General features: G+C 38.3%; 2 protein-coding genes across 11 annotated transcripts in view; one reads left to right on the top strand and one right to left on the bottom strand.

Moving 5' to 3' along the window:
• tenm3 (teneurin transmembrane protein 3) overlaps positions 1-4,497 on the top strand; it is a 543,864-nt gene extending 539,367 nt beyond the window's left edge. For all 9 annotated transcript variants that reach the window (XM_028461276.1, XM_028461268.1, XM_028461285.1 and 6 more), the window contains one exon: positions 1,023-4,497. In XM_028461276.1, coding sequence (XP_028317077.1) covers positions 1,023-1,778 — 756 coding nt within the window. In that variant the 3' untranslated portion in view covers positions 1,779-4,497. The remainder of the gene's footprint in view (positions 1-1,022) is intronic.
• Positions 4,498-9,987: 5,490 nt separating this feature from the next.
• LOC114470249 (deoxycytidylate deaminase-like) overlaps positions 9,988-16,097 on the bottom strand; it is a 29,084-nt gene continuing 22,974 nt past the window's right edge. For both annotated transcript variants that reach the window (XM_028458316.1, XM_028458325.1), the window contains exons 5-7: positions 13,693-13,809; positions 12,761-12,857; positions 9,988-10,486 (exon numbers count right to left, since the gene is read on the bottom strand). In XM_028458316.1, the coding sequence (XP_028314117.1) occupies positions 10,336-10,486; positions 12,761-12,857; positions 13,693-13,809 (365 nt within the window). In that variant the 3' untranslated portion in view covers positions 9,988-10,335. The remainder of the gene's footprint in view (positions 10,487-12,760; positions 12,858-13,692; positions 13,810-16,097) is intronic.

Here is a 16,097-nt window from a genome sequence, read left to right on the forward strand (position 1 = left end):
CATTACGTTTAATCTGATTGGTCGGCTATGATGTGATGCATTTGTAGTTTAATAATGTCTGTTGATCATTTTAAAACAAATAATAATGATTTACTCAGTAATGGTTGGATGTAGAAATGTAACAAATGACTTTACTTCTTTTAAAATGTACTTAAAGAGTAACTAAACCCCAAACCCACTTTTTCTGCTGAAAACATATGTATTTGGGTATTATTTGGTTGATTGATCCTAGTCCCACTTTTTATATTTTAGTAAAAGTATTTCCATTTTGCGTAGTTAGTTGTAAAATGTCTGGTATACTGCCCTCTAAGGGTTGAACGCTGCTATTACAATTTAATTTTGCTATTGGCTGACACGGATTCTTTCAGATTCCCCTGCATCATCAACTTTCACTGTTGGCCCCGCCCCTTCTATAAAAGCTGAGAGGAGGGAGGAGGGTTTCCTCCAATCACAGCCCTCAGTGAGCATTGATTGACAGTTTATATAAGGAAGTCTGATGCTCCGTGCGTTCCTGTGGTGATATTTTTACTATAAAGAGCAGATTCTGGTTTAATCAGAGGCTTCATCAAGCTGTGCGTTTATGTACAGACACATAGTGTGTGTATCCCTGTCTGTCTCTGTGTGTTGCGTGAACGTGCATGTACTTATCGTTGCTGTGTGTGTCTTTATGTGTGAGGTGGTGCTCTGAGGCTAATGGTGGGAGTAGAGTAGGGACTGTTAGTGAGTAATATAGCGTCTGTGGGGCTGTGCTTGTGGGCCTGATCAGCTGGCTGAGTGGGCGTGTCTTACTGCGTCAAGAGCCCCGCCCATAATCAAGGCATTATTTGAATTTCCCCCTAGTGGCAGGTCAGCAGAAAGCAGGGGTTTCGTTACTCTGTAAGTATTTAGTATTTAGAAATATACATAAATAAGTGCAAGTACCCATAAATGAAACTTACTTACACTAACATAAGTACTTGTAATCCATTACTTTCACCTCTGGTCTTTGATGACTTTAACTCCTGCTGTCTCCATCCTCACAGACCATATCAGGCGTCCAGCAGGAAGTGACTCGTCAGGCCCAGTCGTTCCTCTCCTTCGAGCGGATGCCAGAGATCCAGCTGAGCCGCCGCCACTTGGACCACACCAGGCCGTGGCTGTGGTTCGCCACTGTCAAGTCTCTGATTGGTAGAGGAGTGATGCTGGCCGTGATCCAGGGCCGAGTGGTCACCAACGCTCTCAACATCGCCAACGAGGACTGCATCAAAGTGGCGGCAGTGCTGAATAATGCCTTTTACCTGGACAACCTCCACTTCACGGTGGAGGGACGCGACACGCACTACTTCATCAAAACCAGCCTCCCTGAGAACGACCTGAGCACACTGCGCCTCACCTCGGGCCACAAGTCTCTGGAGAACGGCGTCAACGTGACGGTGTCGCAGTCCACCACCGTCATGAATGGGAGGACGCGGCGCTTTGCCGACGTGGAGCTCCAGTACGGCGCCTTGGCGCTCCACGTGCGCTACGGGACCACGCTGGACGAGGAGAAAGCACGGATCCTGGAACAGGCCCGACAGAGGGCGTTGTCGAGCGCCTGGGCTCGCGAGCAGCAGCGGGTGAGGGACGGAGAGGAGGGGGTGAGGCTGTGGACAGAGGGAGAGAAACGGCAGCTGCTGAGCAGCGCTAAGGTGTCGGGTTACGACGGCTACTACGTGCTGTCCATAGAGCAGTACCCAGAGCTAGCAGACAGCAGCAACAACATGCACTTCCTACGCCAGAGCGAGATCGGACGCAGGTAACGGCATCATCTGACCGAACCAACCTGGCAACGCCAATGATGTCACAGACTCCACTGTCTAAGGACCGCCCACTAAACAATAACAACTGCCCACTAAACACTAAACACCCACACTAAACACTGAGTGGGTTTAAACACTGATTGATGACGTAACAATCAATGAAAAACACAACTGAGTTCAGTTGTGAACAAATGCTTTTTCTCCTTCTTTCTTTCTTTCTTTCTTTCTTTCTTTCTTTCTTTCTTTCTTTCTTTCTTCCTTTCTTTCTTTCTTTCTTTCCCTTTATTGTTTGCCTTTCAACACTCTGCATGTGTGTCCCTTCCCTGGTTTTGGTGGGCGGGGCCACGGCCTAGCTCCTCCTCCTCCGTGCGCTACCTATCTATAGCTGTCAAACAGTGGGACGTAGAGTGGAGCCATCACAGACTACACAAGCATTTAAAGCAGCTCCACCCCCCGCGGTCGTCGCCCCGTGCCCGTGGCGTCCCGAGCAGATCGAGTCAACGTGTCACTTCCTGTCGGCCGGTGTTGTTACAGATGTGGACGGTCCGTGTCTGTAGCATGTTCTGCGTCCATGGAAGAAGTGATGTGGACTCTCCGAGAAAAAGACTTGATTGGTTGAAATGTTCAGAGACTCCGTGTTTTTCTCTTTGGATTGCTTTGTTTTTTTAATAAATGAACTTGCATTTTGCTTCAGTGGAAAAAGGGATATTAACTGAACAATGACTTGTTTACATGCTGTTTACCTTCACCACTATTCATACTACCACACTGGGATGGATCGTCGGCCACGCTCTCAGATGACGTTGTCTTAGTTTTTTCTACCTGATTTCCTGGTTCATCTTGTGCGCTTGTAGCTTGTACGAGGTCTAGAACCTGTGACAGTCTAACGCTGGTGGACCAGTGCGGTCCGTCTCTCTGTGGATCAACGCGTCACACACAGAGCCGGAGTTTGGGAAGTCGGGCTTTACGTCATAGATGACGTTAGCGCTAGTAAATAAACGGCGCCATCTTGAACTGGGGGAAAAAGTACTTGTATGCTTCCTGTATGTCGTATTGCATTCACTTGAAAATAAAAAAATCTGAGTAATTTTTTTAGTTTTTTGGACAAATTTTTTTCCTCTGTTTTTCAACGTATTTTTATCTGACTTTTCTGGCTTTTATGCTAAATACTTAAAACTATCTCCCAGTGTCTTAAATTAAGTTGAAAGTACATGTTTATCAAATTAAATTGCCTGAAAACCAACCAAAAAAATACATTATTCAGAAAAAAATTATTATTTTTTTCCCCAAATTAACACCATACGCTTCTGTTGTCCAATGATAAAACTGGTTTTATTTAAATCGTGGAGTAATTTATGTCTCTGTATTCTTATAAAATGGCCAACCATCATGAAGTAACACCAGAAGAGGCCAATATCATGACGTAAAATTATTACATGCCATTAATTGTAGTGTACTTTACAACAGATATAAATATAACATGTTACCATTTAGAATGAAAACTAAAACCACAGAAATGTCCCTAAAATCCTTATTTCAGATCTTAACTGTTCACTTACCCCAGGGTCGTCAAACTCATTTTAGTTCAGACCAGTTTGATAAAGTATGTGAGTATATCAGTCCCTGTAGTATCTTCTCTTAAATTACCCTGATTTTGGGAATTTGGGGACATTTCGTAGAAAATTTGCCAGGTTTTGGAAAAACTGACAGTTTTCAGATATGTGATATATGAACTGGAAAACTGAACTCTCCAAATATTGTGGATTTTAATTGAATTTTTGTATTTGGAGGGGCTGAGATATCTACAACTGAATTAGTTGGTCATTTACAAAATGTTTCATGTTTTTTCTTTATTTTTACTTTCTCAAGCGGGCCCACTTTGATGTTCTAAAGGGCCAGATTTGGCCCCCAGGCCTTGACTTTGACACTTGTGACTTTTATTACCCGTTATAAAATGTAGAGAGCACACACAGGCATGAGACGTTTTTGGGGACCAGTTTTTACCCTTGTTCACCTTATCAGACATTTTACACCGTCCTATGAAGGAAATCCAGCATTTTCTGCAATTTTTCTCTTTTGGAATCATAAAAAACGTTATATCTGAATTAGTTAAGTTAGTCATACGACAGCGTGGTGAAAAAACCTCTTCTGATACAACGGGAGTCAACACGTTGTTTTCCCCCAAACAAATATGGCGACCGGCGTTGCTCGGCAGAGACGACGCTACTACCGATGCCCGACTTCCCGAATGGCAGTAGTTTTGCTTGCAATAGAAAAACCAGTTTTTGTGGTCAGGGGGGTTGGGTGGGGGGTGAGTCGTGACTCAACGGTTGCTTTTTTTGATTTTGCTTGTTTCTCATGGAAGAGAAAGTGCATCGCCATCAGTGACATTAACGAGTAACAGTAATAGATCGAACGTGGACATGTCCTCATTGATCGTGAGTCTTTGTACTCTCTAAAGAAGAGATTGTGTGTGTGTGTGTGTAAGTGTGTTTACATTTGGTTGGCAGACAACTGAAATCATTCTAAAGGAAAGAGCAGAAAGTTTACACAGAGTTAACGTAACGCGTCATCTTTGTCAGACAAACGAGACGAGTCGTGTTTTTTGAGGGTTATTGTTTTTTAAATGCTGAGAAATTCCACATATCCGTACTTCAATATTAGCCTCAGAGAAAGTAATTTATGTACAGTGTTTCTACAGTAAATAATAAAAAACCCTTGAAACTAACAAACACTCTTGTTATTGCTTTGTGTTGTCTCTTCCTGAAGATGGACGATGTGTATCGTGTTTAAATCTACACAAATCCACCCAAGTGTACATTAGAGCAGTGGTTCTCAACCTTGGGGTTGTGAGACACTGGGAGGAGGTCACCACATGCCTTCAAGAAACTGAAATACATTTTTTTGAACAATTTGAGCCCATTTGTGCTTGTTTTTACCTTTTTTCTGCAACTTCACCAAACTTACCACATATTTGAACTATTTTCATCACTTTATTGCCATATTTTTGCTCCTTTTAATGTATTTTTGCTACATTTCTCCCATTTCTGACACTTCTACATCATATTTTAATGCCTTTTCCGCACATTTTTTCCACTTTCCAGACATGTTCAGCACTCATGTTATTCATTTAAATGAATTAGTGGTTCTCCCCTTTGTCCAACTACAACATTTTGCTAGAAAATTATTTAAAAACATCTATAGATCACAATGATAGAATGAATGAGTGCCAACACACAATATAAAGAATCTCATTTTGTAAATAAGTGAAAGTAACAGTGGTTCCTTATTTGGATCGTGACCCCATTTTGATATCAAACATTTCTGGCGACCCCAGACATTTTTTTTCTAGACTTTGTTTTTGATCATGTTTGAACTTTTTTTTAATTTTTTTTATTGCATTTTAGTTGAATTAGATTCATATTTCACAAAATGAAAGTATAGAAATACAGTTGTTTAAGAGTGTGTGTTGTTTTAATTTTATTTAAAAAAGAATTATTAAAAAAATTCAGAAATCTAATTTAAATTTTCGGAAATTTTCGGCGACCCCACATGGGGTCCCGAACCCATGGTTAAAAAACCTTGATTTAGTGGCTCCAGAATAAATTTATTTCTATAGTTTTTATCATCTCACACCTGAGGTGGAACCAACACTGACACTATTTGTTCATTTTCCAATATCTCTCTCTCTAGTACCCCCTGTAGTGCCATCCCATACCTCTAGGGGTACACGTACCCCCATTTGAGAAACACTGAAATAAATAAATGTGTTATCACAGATTCATAGAACAATGGACCATCATTTTGCTGCATTTATGGATGGACACCAAAAATCTCCTAATTATGCTTCTGAAATTGCACGTGAGTTATACAGTGTTTATTTAATCTGTAAAAAAAAATCAAAACATAAAAAACAACACTGTAGGATGAAGAAAAAGAAAACTATAAACATATTAAAACTAGCTTGGCAGTTGTTAAACTTAGTTCACGTCATCGACGAATCAAATATCAAGAAGCACTGGTGCCCAATGTGTTCCATTGACCCATTATTGTCTTTTCACCATATTTCACGCTTATTTTTTGCCAATTTAACCACATTAACCATTTGTCATGAACATTATTTGCCAGTTAAAACTAATTGTTCCTACTTTTTAAATTACATTTCTGCCACTTTTAAGCCAATATTGACACTTTGAACCCTTTTTACCTCTTTTTCTCTCCATTTTATATTCAGTTATTAAGACAAAAACACACATATTGCACATAGCGCTGATGTTTAAAAACAACGTTTTTTGCATTGACTTCAATTGTTACTGTAAAAAAAAGATATTTTCCAACTATCATCTACAATAACGCCAATATTTTGACATTTTTTAATGAACATTGAAAACGTATTTAGCAAGAATTTGTAGTTATATGTTTAATCAAAATCAGTGTAAATGGTTTGTGTAGGACAGTGAGAATATAAGCTGAGAAGATTTAAATAAGTTTATTAAGTGATGTACTTCATAATTTACAGTAGGTTTAAATGTAAAAAAAAAAAAAAGTTGGGGCTACATTTTGAAGAAAAATGTTCTGTTGTTTGAGAGATTCTTTAACTAAAGGATCAGCAGCATGTGGTGTAGTGAAACACATCTGTGTGAGGTTTGCATGTTCTCCCTAAGCACGTCCCTAAAAAACAGAGATGAGGCTGAAAGAAGACTGATGTTAAAACAGAGTTCAAGCTACAGAAAGGCAGAATAAATAACCCCAATCAGATGTAAGGCAATAGTGACACATACAAATGTAAAACAAACATCATAAATAGGATGAGGTAAGGATTATATAAGTCCTTAAAAATTACTGCAATTCTGATAAAAGCATTAAAACACAGTATAAGGCATAAAAAATTAAGAAAACCAGACGTAAACTATGAAAATGTGATTTTTATTCTGAACCTTTTCCAAAAAGGAATCATAATCTATTGTTATAAAATTGTTTCTTTTTTTGCACTTTGTACATTTTGCTTTATGTTTTTTAATTTGAATAAATAAAACTAATCTGAAAGCATGAAAATGGAAAAGTGTGATTAACACCCACAATCAGAGGTCACGCACAAAAAATGCAAAGTTTTGAGTAAAAAAACAACAAAAATAAATGAACCGCAGTCTTTTTTTGACCACCAGAGGGCGCAATATACTAGTAGCATCTACAACACAGTGTATATGACGTCAGATTCTGTTTTAATCTTTTTTCTGCTTAAATCAATAAAGGTAAAACTCTTCTTAATAATTTCAGACTTTTTATGAAATTGCAGTCATTTAAAAAAATGATTGACTTTATGAAGAATAGTTCAATAAATGTCAACATATTATTCATGTATAAATACTTTTTTTTCGCAAGAACAAAGACGTACATTTAATAAATAAGTTACGTTTATTTATACTAGTGGTGGGACTAGATTAAAAAAATTAATCTAATTAATTAAAGACTTTGTAATTAATTAATCTCGGTTAATCTAAATTAATTAAAAAAAAACAATAAATAAGCTTAAACAACAGAATTGGTTTTATTATTTTCATCGCTATTGTATTTATTTATTTATTTTTAAACTAGTGCAAATATGATGATCATATTTAAACTGGAGTGAAAACGCAGTAAGGCATGAAAAATGTAAAAAAAAAAAACTCACAAATTTCGGGTGTGAAGGAAAAATTTGGAGATAAGGCTTAAGAAAGATATGAAAAATAATTTTTATTTTTTTGCGGAGATAAGGCATAAAAATCGAAAAATGTCCAAATGTTTTTGTTCTGAGATAAGGCTAAAGAAAGATATAAATATGGTTAAAAAAAAATTGCATTTATTTTTCTGTGATAAGACTATCGTAAGGCATAAATGTAAAACAATGTTTGAATTTATTTTTTTTTATATAAGGCTATAGTAAGGCATAAAAATAGAAGCATTTTGAAAAAAATGTTGCGAGGTAAGGCATAAAAATGTAAAAAAAAATATGACAAACCAAAATGTTTTCATTTTGAGGGCGGGTCCACATTCTTTAACCCTAAAACCAGTTCATTAACGATGAACACACTTAAACTGGGGTTAAAACGAAGTAAGGCATGAAAAACAGTTAAAAAAAGTTTTTAAAAAATCTGATTTTTTTTCTTCTTTTTAGTTAATGTTATCACAAAACCCTAAAAACTAGTTGAAATATGATGAGCATACCTAAACTGGGATTAAAACACTGTAAGGCATGAAAAATGAGAAGAAAAAAACTAAATTGGAGGTAAAGCTTACCTCTATGCATTATATTTACAGTAGTTCTACTGTAATTATAATGCACATACTTAAAACGGGCTAAGAAAGCAGGAAGGCACGAAAAATGGCAAAAAATTAAAGTTCACCCAACTTCAGAGGTAAGGCATGAAATAAAAAAATAAAAAATTTAGTTAAGACCATCAATAGACCCTAAAAACAACTGTTAATATAATGCACATACTTAAAATGGACTAAGAATGCAATAAGGCACAAAAATGGTAAAAACAAAAGGAAAATCACCCTACTTTAGGGGTAAGGCTATAAGGAAGGAATAACATTCAAAAATTTGGGGATTTTTTTTTCTGAGATAAGGCTATAATAATACCCTAAAAAGTTGTTGAAATATGATGAACACACTTAAGCTGGGGATAAAACGCATTAAGGCATGAAAAATGAAAAAAATGTCCTTTAATTTTAATAAATATTCTGGACATGCCACGCACTTCGGTCTAAAAATATTCTGAAAGTTTTACCAATTCTTCCGTAATTATTCAACAGTCACACTGTAAATTTTTAGTTTGATTGGATGTATACTTGATATATGGACACATTAGTGAGGAGTGCTATACATCATATTTATCTGGTGGACATGTCAGATCCTCTAAATAGTCACAAAGTCAGTGTGTGTTTGGGTCTGGAACATGTTCAATAAACTACTTAGCATATGTCTCAGCTCCCTGTAATGTGATCAGCTTAGAGCTATGAACATAGACTGTTCACATCACTAATGATTAGTCACAGATATGCATATGTTCTAGGCTCACACGCTCTGGAAATCTAATCTAAATACTATTGGCCCATAACTGTATGTGGGAATGTAAGAAATTTTTTCTTTCCATTTTCAAACTCACAGCAGGAACATCACTGCAGAAGGTTCAAAATATTTAAATACATTTTTAAAAATTCATTTTGTTTGAAAGAAATGAAGCATTTAATAGAATCAAGCCTGTTCATTGTTAGTGTGTGATGTAGATCATTTAAAGGTGCAGTCTGCAACTCTTATAAAAGTGACTTTTTGTCATATTTACTAAAGCTGTCACTATGTATGGACAGTTTTAGATCAAACTAGTAGTTTGTGTGAAAAAAACAGACTCATTGAGCCCCACCCCCTGCTGCTCCTGTAGCCTTTGGCAGATTGCCAGAATGCACCGCGACCGAGCAAAAAGAACCAATCAGAGCCAGGATTGTGTTTGATGGACTCTCTGACAGCTGTTGCTCACAGGCCCCGCCCCTTTCCCGGGCTAGAGCGCCTTCTTTTTTACAGTGTATAGTCTGGAGGAGTAGAAGATGGAATTGGTGACTGTTCTGCTTGAAAGGTAATTACTGCTGCTTGATTTACATTACATTTTGATTTGTAATTGTTACACTAGAACTTTATAGTGCATGTGATGTTTATGTGTGGGCGTAGCAGCCTCCGTGTGGGCTGCTGTAAGAGACACTGTTGTTGATGCTGCTAGAATCTGGTGTGTGCACATAGAGAGAGAGAAGCGCTGCAGTAATATACTTTTAACAGAGCGTGTCATGTTACTGTGACGTTGCTGTCGGACTAATGTTAGCTTGTTAGCTCCTCTGAGGGGGGGACTTTTGAAAGTTTGGAGGCAGAACAAGAGAGCAGCAGGGAGGGAGGGGGAGAGAGGGGTCTGAGAGTTGCAGACTGCACCTTTACAGGAGCACTTGTGTGAACAGTCAGCACAAACAAAAATAACAGAAAGTCAGACGCTTTAGAAACATTTATTAGTTTTTATTTTTAAAACCAGCGTCAGTAACTCTGAGACTTTTAAACAGCCAGGATTTTAGAAACAGAATCTGAGCCTGAAGCTGCATTAGTGCAGAAAATAAATCATAAACAACCAACCAATGAGTAACAACACGAGAGTAAAACATGTGTGAATATAAAATATAAACCCTGAACAAAAGCAAATGATTGATTGCATTGATTGGCCAACACCAATGTCTTCCTTTGTCAATGTGGACAATGAAACACATCTAACAATCAATCTACACAAGTATGAGATTTGTTTATCACACAGGAAAAATAGAATAAAAACATAAATCTGTGTATTCCTCAACTAAAAAGATGATTTGAAAGAAAAAGTCAGAGCAGCAAAGAAAGACCTTCAATTGGCCACAAAGGGTGAGGCGGCAAATCTACAGGTGATCCAAACATCAAAAGCAGCCAAAGTCGAAGCATCTTTGGACAAAGCAGGAGGCAGAAGAGAGGCAGCAAAGAGCCTCAGCTTCAAAGTCCCTTTCAATCTCATCACTCGTCCTCAGCTTCCACCTCATCAGATTCCTCCTCACGTTGAGACGCTCCTGGAGCTAAGACATTTGGATTTTCACTCTGTTGCTTGGCGCCGTAGTCCTTAGCAGTTAACGAAATCTTAATCTCAGTCCTCTTGGACTCCAACCTCCTGAAACACACACAGACTTTGGTCACGTCTCATACATGCACATCACTGACTAAATGATTCTGTGTCTTTGTCAAACAAGTCAAACTTTAAAGGTGGAATATTATGCTATTTTCCAATCATCTCTTTTTGTTCTAAGAACCCCAACAACAGTATTTAAGGTTTATTTTCCCAAACTTGTCTGTTTTCCAGAGTTTTAGCCTCTGAAAAGTCACTTTCATGGTTCTAATCTCCCTGGTCCATCACTGTGGGACGTTGATCAACCCTAACCCTAACCCCTCCCTGGGTGCTACATCGTGGCTGCCCACTGCTCCTCAGGAAGGGGTTAAATGCAGAGAACACATTTTGTGTATGTAGCTTTACATACTGTATATGACAATAAAGTACAACGTACAGTATATTTTATAATAAACCACAGTGTGTGTTTAACCTGTGAGGTAGTTTGAGAGGGAGGAGCTCACATTCTTATTGGGTAGGAGGAGCCAGGATTGTCAGAAGGAGGAGTTTCCACCTTATGATGTAATATTGGGGGGAAAATCCAACTGTCCCGTTTGGAGCTGATTTTTTACAAAATGTGGAATAACAAAGGAAACAGAACTTTTTCAACTTTGTCCCTCTGAATGAGGCCAGAGGATGTATATCACTGTAGCTAAACCATTAGAAAGTGAAATTCTCATAACACTGGCCCTTGAATAGGCAGACATGGAGAAAACCTATGAATATTTCCCAGTGAATGTCACACAAACTGTGACCTACGTAACTTTATGATTTACATGATCTGAACTCTCGGCCTCATGTTGGACTGTAATGTCTCAGCATTGTTTCACACTCTGCTGTTCTTTGCTCCTCTAACATTGACTGAAAGGAGAAAGGACAGATTTTTGATCCGCTGTGTGTGTGAAGTCAACAGATTTATTGGAGCGATCCTGGCAATGTAAAAAAAAAGTATCTTTCTGGACTGATTCTGCATGTTTGTGATGGTCTTGATCCTTATGGATCCTTTCATTCTATCCTACCTGTCGTCTAACGCAGTGGTTCTCAAACTTTTTTGGCTCAAGTTCCATTTTCTCTAACTTTTGAATCCAAGTACCATCTTTGTCCGACTACATTTTGCTGAGAAGTATAGTTTTTATCATTTCCTGTTATCTCCATCGTGATGTGGGACCAAAACTGACCCTTGTATTTTTAGTTCATGTTCTAATTAAGATAATTTCATCATTTTTGTGTGTTTTTGGTGTCATTTTGTGTATGTAGTTGTTGTTTGTTGATTCGTTTTATTATTCAGTATATTTTTGTCTCATTTTCTGTGTTTTTATTGCTATTTTTGTGTGTTGTTGGTATTATTTAAATGTGTGTGTTTTTGGTGTCGTGTGCTTGTTTCTTATATTGTTTTGTATGTGTCTCTGTTATTTTTATGTATTTTGTAGTGATATTGTGTATTTTCCCTCATTTTGTGTGTTTTTGTTGTCGTTTCATGAGTTGCTGGTAATAGTTATTTTAATTATAATTTTTAACTAAAAGTAAACATGATAAAACTCTTGTATATTAATTCTTTCATTTGTTAGTTTCCTCTCTCTCAAGTAGTGCCATCACGTACCCCTAGGGATACACGTACCCCCATTTGAGAAACGCTGGTCTAACGTAGTGAATTACAACTGATAGAAAGTCTATCCCTCCATGTTAAAGTGCATCTCCCATGTTAAAGCACATGTATCTAGTGTTGTATGATATATCATACAGAACATCATGAATAATAACAACTTTACTGTCTTTCCTTCATTAAGTTACAGGAGGTGCTGAACATTTCAAGCTGCATTTTTTATTTTTTTGGCAGATCTAAAATGCAGCATGAAATTTTCAGGACCCCCTGTAACTTAAAGGGTTCCTGTAGTGGAAATGTATACAACAAAAAATGTTATATACAGTGTAAATTTGTTCTCATTCCTTAGTTGTGAAGCTAAACACTCCCACACGCTGTTTCACACTTTTACAGTCAAATTGTTTTTCATCAACAAACATTTGTTTCTCTTCACTGGGAATTTTTTGTCATTTTTTATACTGTATTGTGAGTTAACAATTTCATTATCTATACAAATAACGCTGAACTGCAGAGAAACAGAAGCACTACTTTTCTGTTTAATTATTTTGTCCTTAATACAAACACATTCTGAGCTGCATCATCACAACACTGTGCAGTAGGAGTTCAAACAGCCAATAATGAAAGAACAGCTGAGGATGGATTCTTCTTCAGTCATCATGGCTTCATCTGAGTCTCACCTGTATGCTATTCCTGACCTCTGCAGTAGTCTCTCTGCAGCAATCCTCTCAGACGTATCATTCTCCTTCTTAGAGAGATACACGATCTTACTCAGTCCTGCGCATACATACAACAAAATATTAACAATTAATGTTAAAGGTATAGAGCAGGATTTTCCCAAAGTTTAGAAACGAAACACCCTCTCCACTTTTGGAAGAAAAGCTGACTCGGCGCTACAGACAGGGGAGTTGGTGCTTGAAGTCACTTAAAAAGTTCACATTTTTAACTTTGAGCGACGAGGTCACGCTTGACTAGTTGCTCAAATCCACCTGGAATTGGAAGTCAAAATAACATCCTCCACAATACCTTTAATATATTCAAACATCTTATGCGTTTGTTACGTCTTCTGCCTCATGGTCGTCATTACAAATAAGAATAACCTGGTTAAATATAAGGTAATATAAAACAACAACGGCACTTCAGCTCATAACTGTGGAACAAACGTATGTAGCGATTGCAACAAAAGGCAGAAATTATTAGTCAACAGTCAGTGATGAAGTATTGATGAGATATTAATGATATGATAACTATGACAGCATAGATAGGTGAGCCAGAATGAGCACATGCAACTGAGTGTACGACGGAAGCATTTGGGCCCACGAGGCATTAACTCATTTTGTAGAAGAAAAAAAATAATTTGAGTTAAGGTTTTACTTAAATAACATTAGATGTGATATTTATACAATAGAAATTACAGTTTTCTAGTACCGTATTATCCCAAGTACAGATATTTATCCAATTTAAATTTAAAAAGCAACAAACTTGTTCCTAACAGTTAATATGATGACTGGCATCAAAACACCCCATTACATGATTGTACCCAGGGTGTAAATCCCAGGCTGTGTGTGGATGTGCTATTAATTGATAGTATTTTGAGGGCGTGGACACTCACCTGCCTGGATGATGATCTTGGCACACTCGTTGCAGGGGAACAAAGTCACATACATGGTGCAACCCTTCACATCAGCACTGTTCTTGTTCATAATGGCATTCATCTCTGCATGGCACACTGTGGGAACCATTACATAATATTTCATTATAGTTTATAGTTTTAAAGTATAAAGACATGCAAGCATTCCATCTCAGACAATGGTTATAAAGTTGTGTTTTGTATTACAATGGATATCTAAGGCCTACGATTTCCCATGATTGTAGAAAATGGAGGTAAAACATGGAAATCACTTCCTCTGGCAATACAATTATTTCATTAATTTTTTATTCTTTTTAAAATAAACTCAAACAGAAATGTTAATATGACACTGAATATCTCCTCACATGCATGTTTTAGGAAATGCATTTACATGCATTTAGTCTACGTAAACAGGTGGACAGAGAGACGGAAATCTAAACAAAACAACAAAAGGGCCCTTTGTAGCTGGAGGGGCAAAGGGGGCGGTGATTGTGATTTTGATCTATGGAGAGAAAGTCAGAGGCGTTGCTCTCACACAGAGTTCTCACCGCTGTCTCCAAGCTCCCAGTGTCCATAGCTGAGTGAGAAAGAGGCTTCAGTACCATGAACCACATATGGCTCAGCGACAGGTCGGCATGAGCCTGCTGTGTCCAAGCACTCAGCCGGAGGGTATAGAGGGTTTTCACCAACGTCACTTTCTGGGCAGTAACCTGGATGCGCGGCCATGTTGGAGGTAAGCGGTTTTTGACACTATATGTTGGAGGCTCACAGAGGTGTACTCTGCGATGGATAAATCACAGATAAGCTCCTCAAAATGTGTTATAGATGCAAAGGCATACAGGGATGGTGGTGCAGATCCATACGAGTTGGCTTCCTCGTCTTGGATCAATGACGACCCGGAGAGTCTTCCGTCTATTATGTATCCTGATATCGTCAACTACCTGGATTTCACCAAGCCAATGCACAGCAGAACACCTTAAATCTTATAGAAGTTTGGAGGTCGGCAGCGGCTGCAGAGGCTCACGTTACCAATGAATATATATCGGTAGATAACTCAGTCAGTTCTAATAATTTCACAGTGAACCTGCAGCGTAGTTACTCTAAAATAGTATACGACCACCAGGAAATCTTAGATTTAGGCAAATCAAACAGTTATAGTCCGTTAGATGTGACTACTCTGGACATCGAGCCTCGGAATGCTACGCCAGCTCCATCCAGCGGCCTGTGAAGCAGCGGAGCCTCGTACCAGCGGTGTCCCCAAGCGGAGGAGACGTAAGCGGTTGTGGGGGGCGAAATTATTAGTTAGGCTTAATAATACATTTACTCATATATTTTAATCCTTAAGCCTTGGGTAACTTTCCATTGTCTGATTTTCATGTCTTCAACTTCTCTGGGTCAGACTGCCTTGTTCAGAGCACACGATATCTCCCCAAAACAATAATAGCACAAGGACGCATAGGCACTCTGTGTGCGCACTCAAATGCTCACACAGTCACATGTCACACATACACACGCCATACACATTCATTCACACACCCCTCCGTCTCTATGACAACCGGCAGATAACAGAACTGGTTGTTTAGACCCAAAGAAGCACCCTCTGTCCTCGCCTCCTCCCTCTCTCTCTATCTCTATCTCCTGGGGGGAGGAGGGAGGGGGACTGAGGGGAATATACGTGTTGGATCAGAACTGTGTGGCACTGAATCATCGGACCTCCGGCCGGGACGGTCACTTCTTTTGTTCCATCTTGTACCTTTTTACTTAGCAATAGAATAAACTTTTTTTATATAAAATCATCAATGCTTCTCCTGGACTCCATCATTCAACCAGAGCAATAAATCATGTCTCCAAATGAGGTCAACCGTAAATTCAGCCGTAACAATTGGCGTCACGAACAGGATCCATCTTCTGTCTGCCCCCGGACAGAGACTGGATTACGAACCATCGGTTGAACCTCAAACACCAATTCGGACTAAGGTAAAGCTGCCTTTATAAATATATATATATATATATATATATATATATATATAAATTTTCATTTACATATATATTCGCTCTGTTTTGATTTTTTTGGAACCAGTCAAGCATTGTATTGATTTTCAGCTTTGATCTTGATCCTCAGCTGTTCTGTGTTTTGACAGTGAATAGACTGCCATGAGAAAGGCTCAAATGGTTGAAGTTCTTTGCTTTATAATGCTGTGGGTTCCCTCTGTTTTTCTTCGGGCTCGGATATTTTGTTTGGGGCATCGGGTGCGGCTGGTCATTATTTACTTTGGGTTTTGTTCGGACACCCACAGACAGATAGACAGGCAACCAAAGTTTCCAAAACATCCCAGCGGAGTTCACCTCTGTACCGGAAGAGTAAAACACTGATAATGGAAATCAAA

Source organism: Gouania willdenowi, chromosome 1 (genome assembly GCF_900634775.1).
Source record: "Gouania willdenowi chromosome 1, fGouWil2.1, whole genome shotgun sequence".
NCBI classification, from domain to species: Eukaryota; Metazoa; Chordata; class Actinopteri; order Blenniiformes; family Gobiesocidae; genus Gouania; species Gouania willdenowi.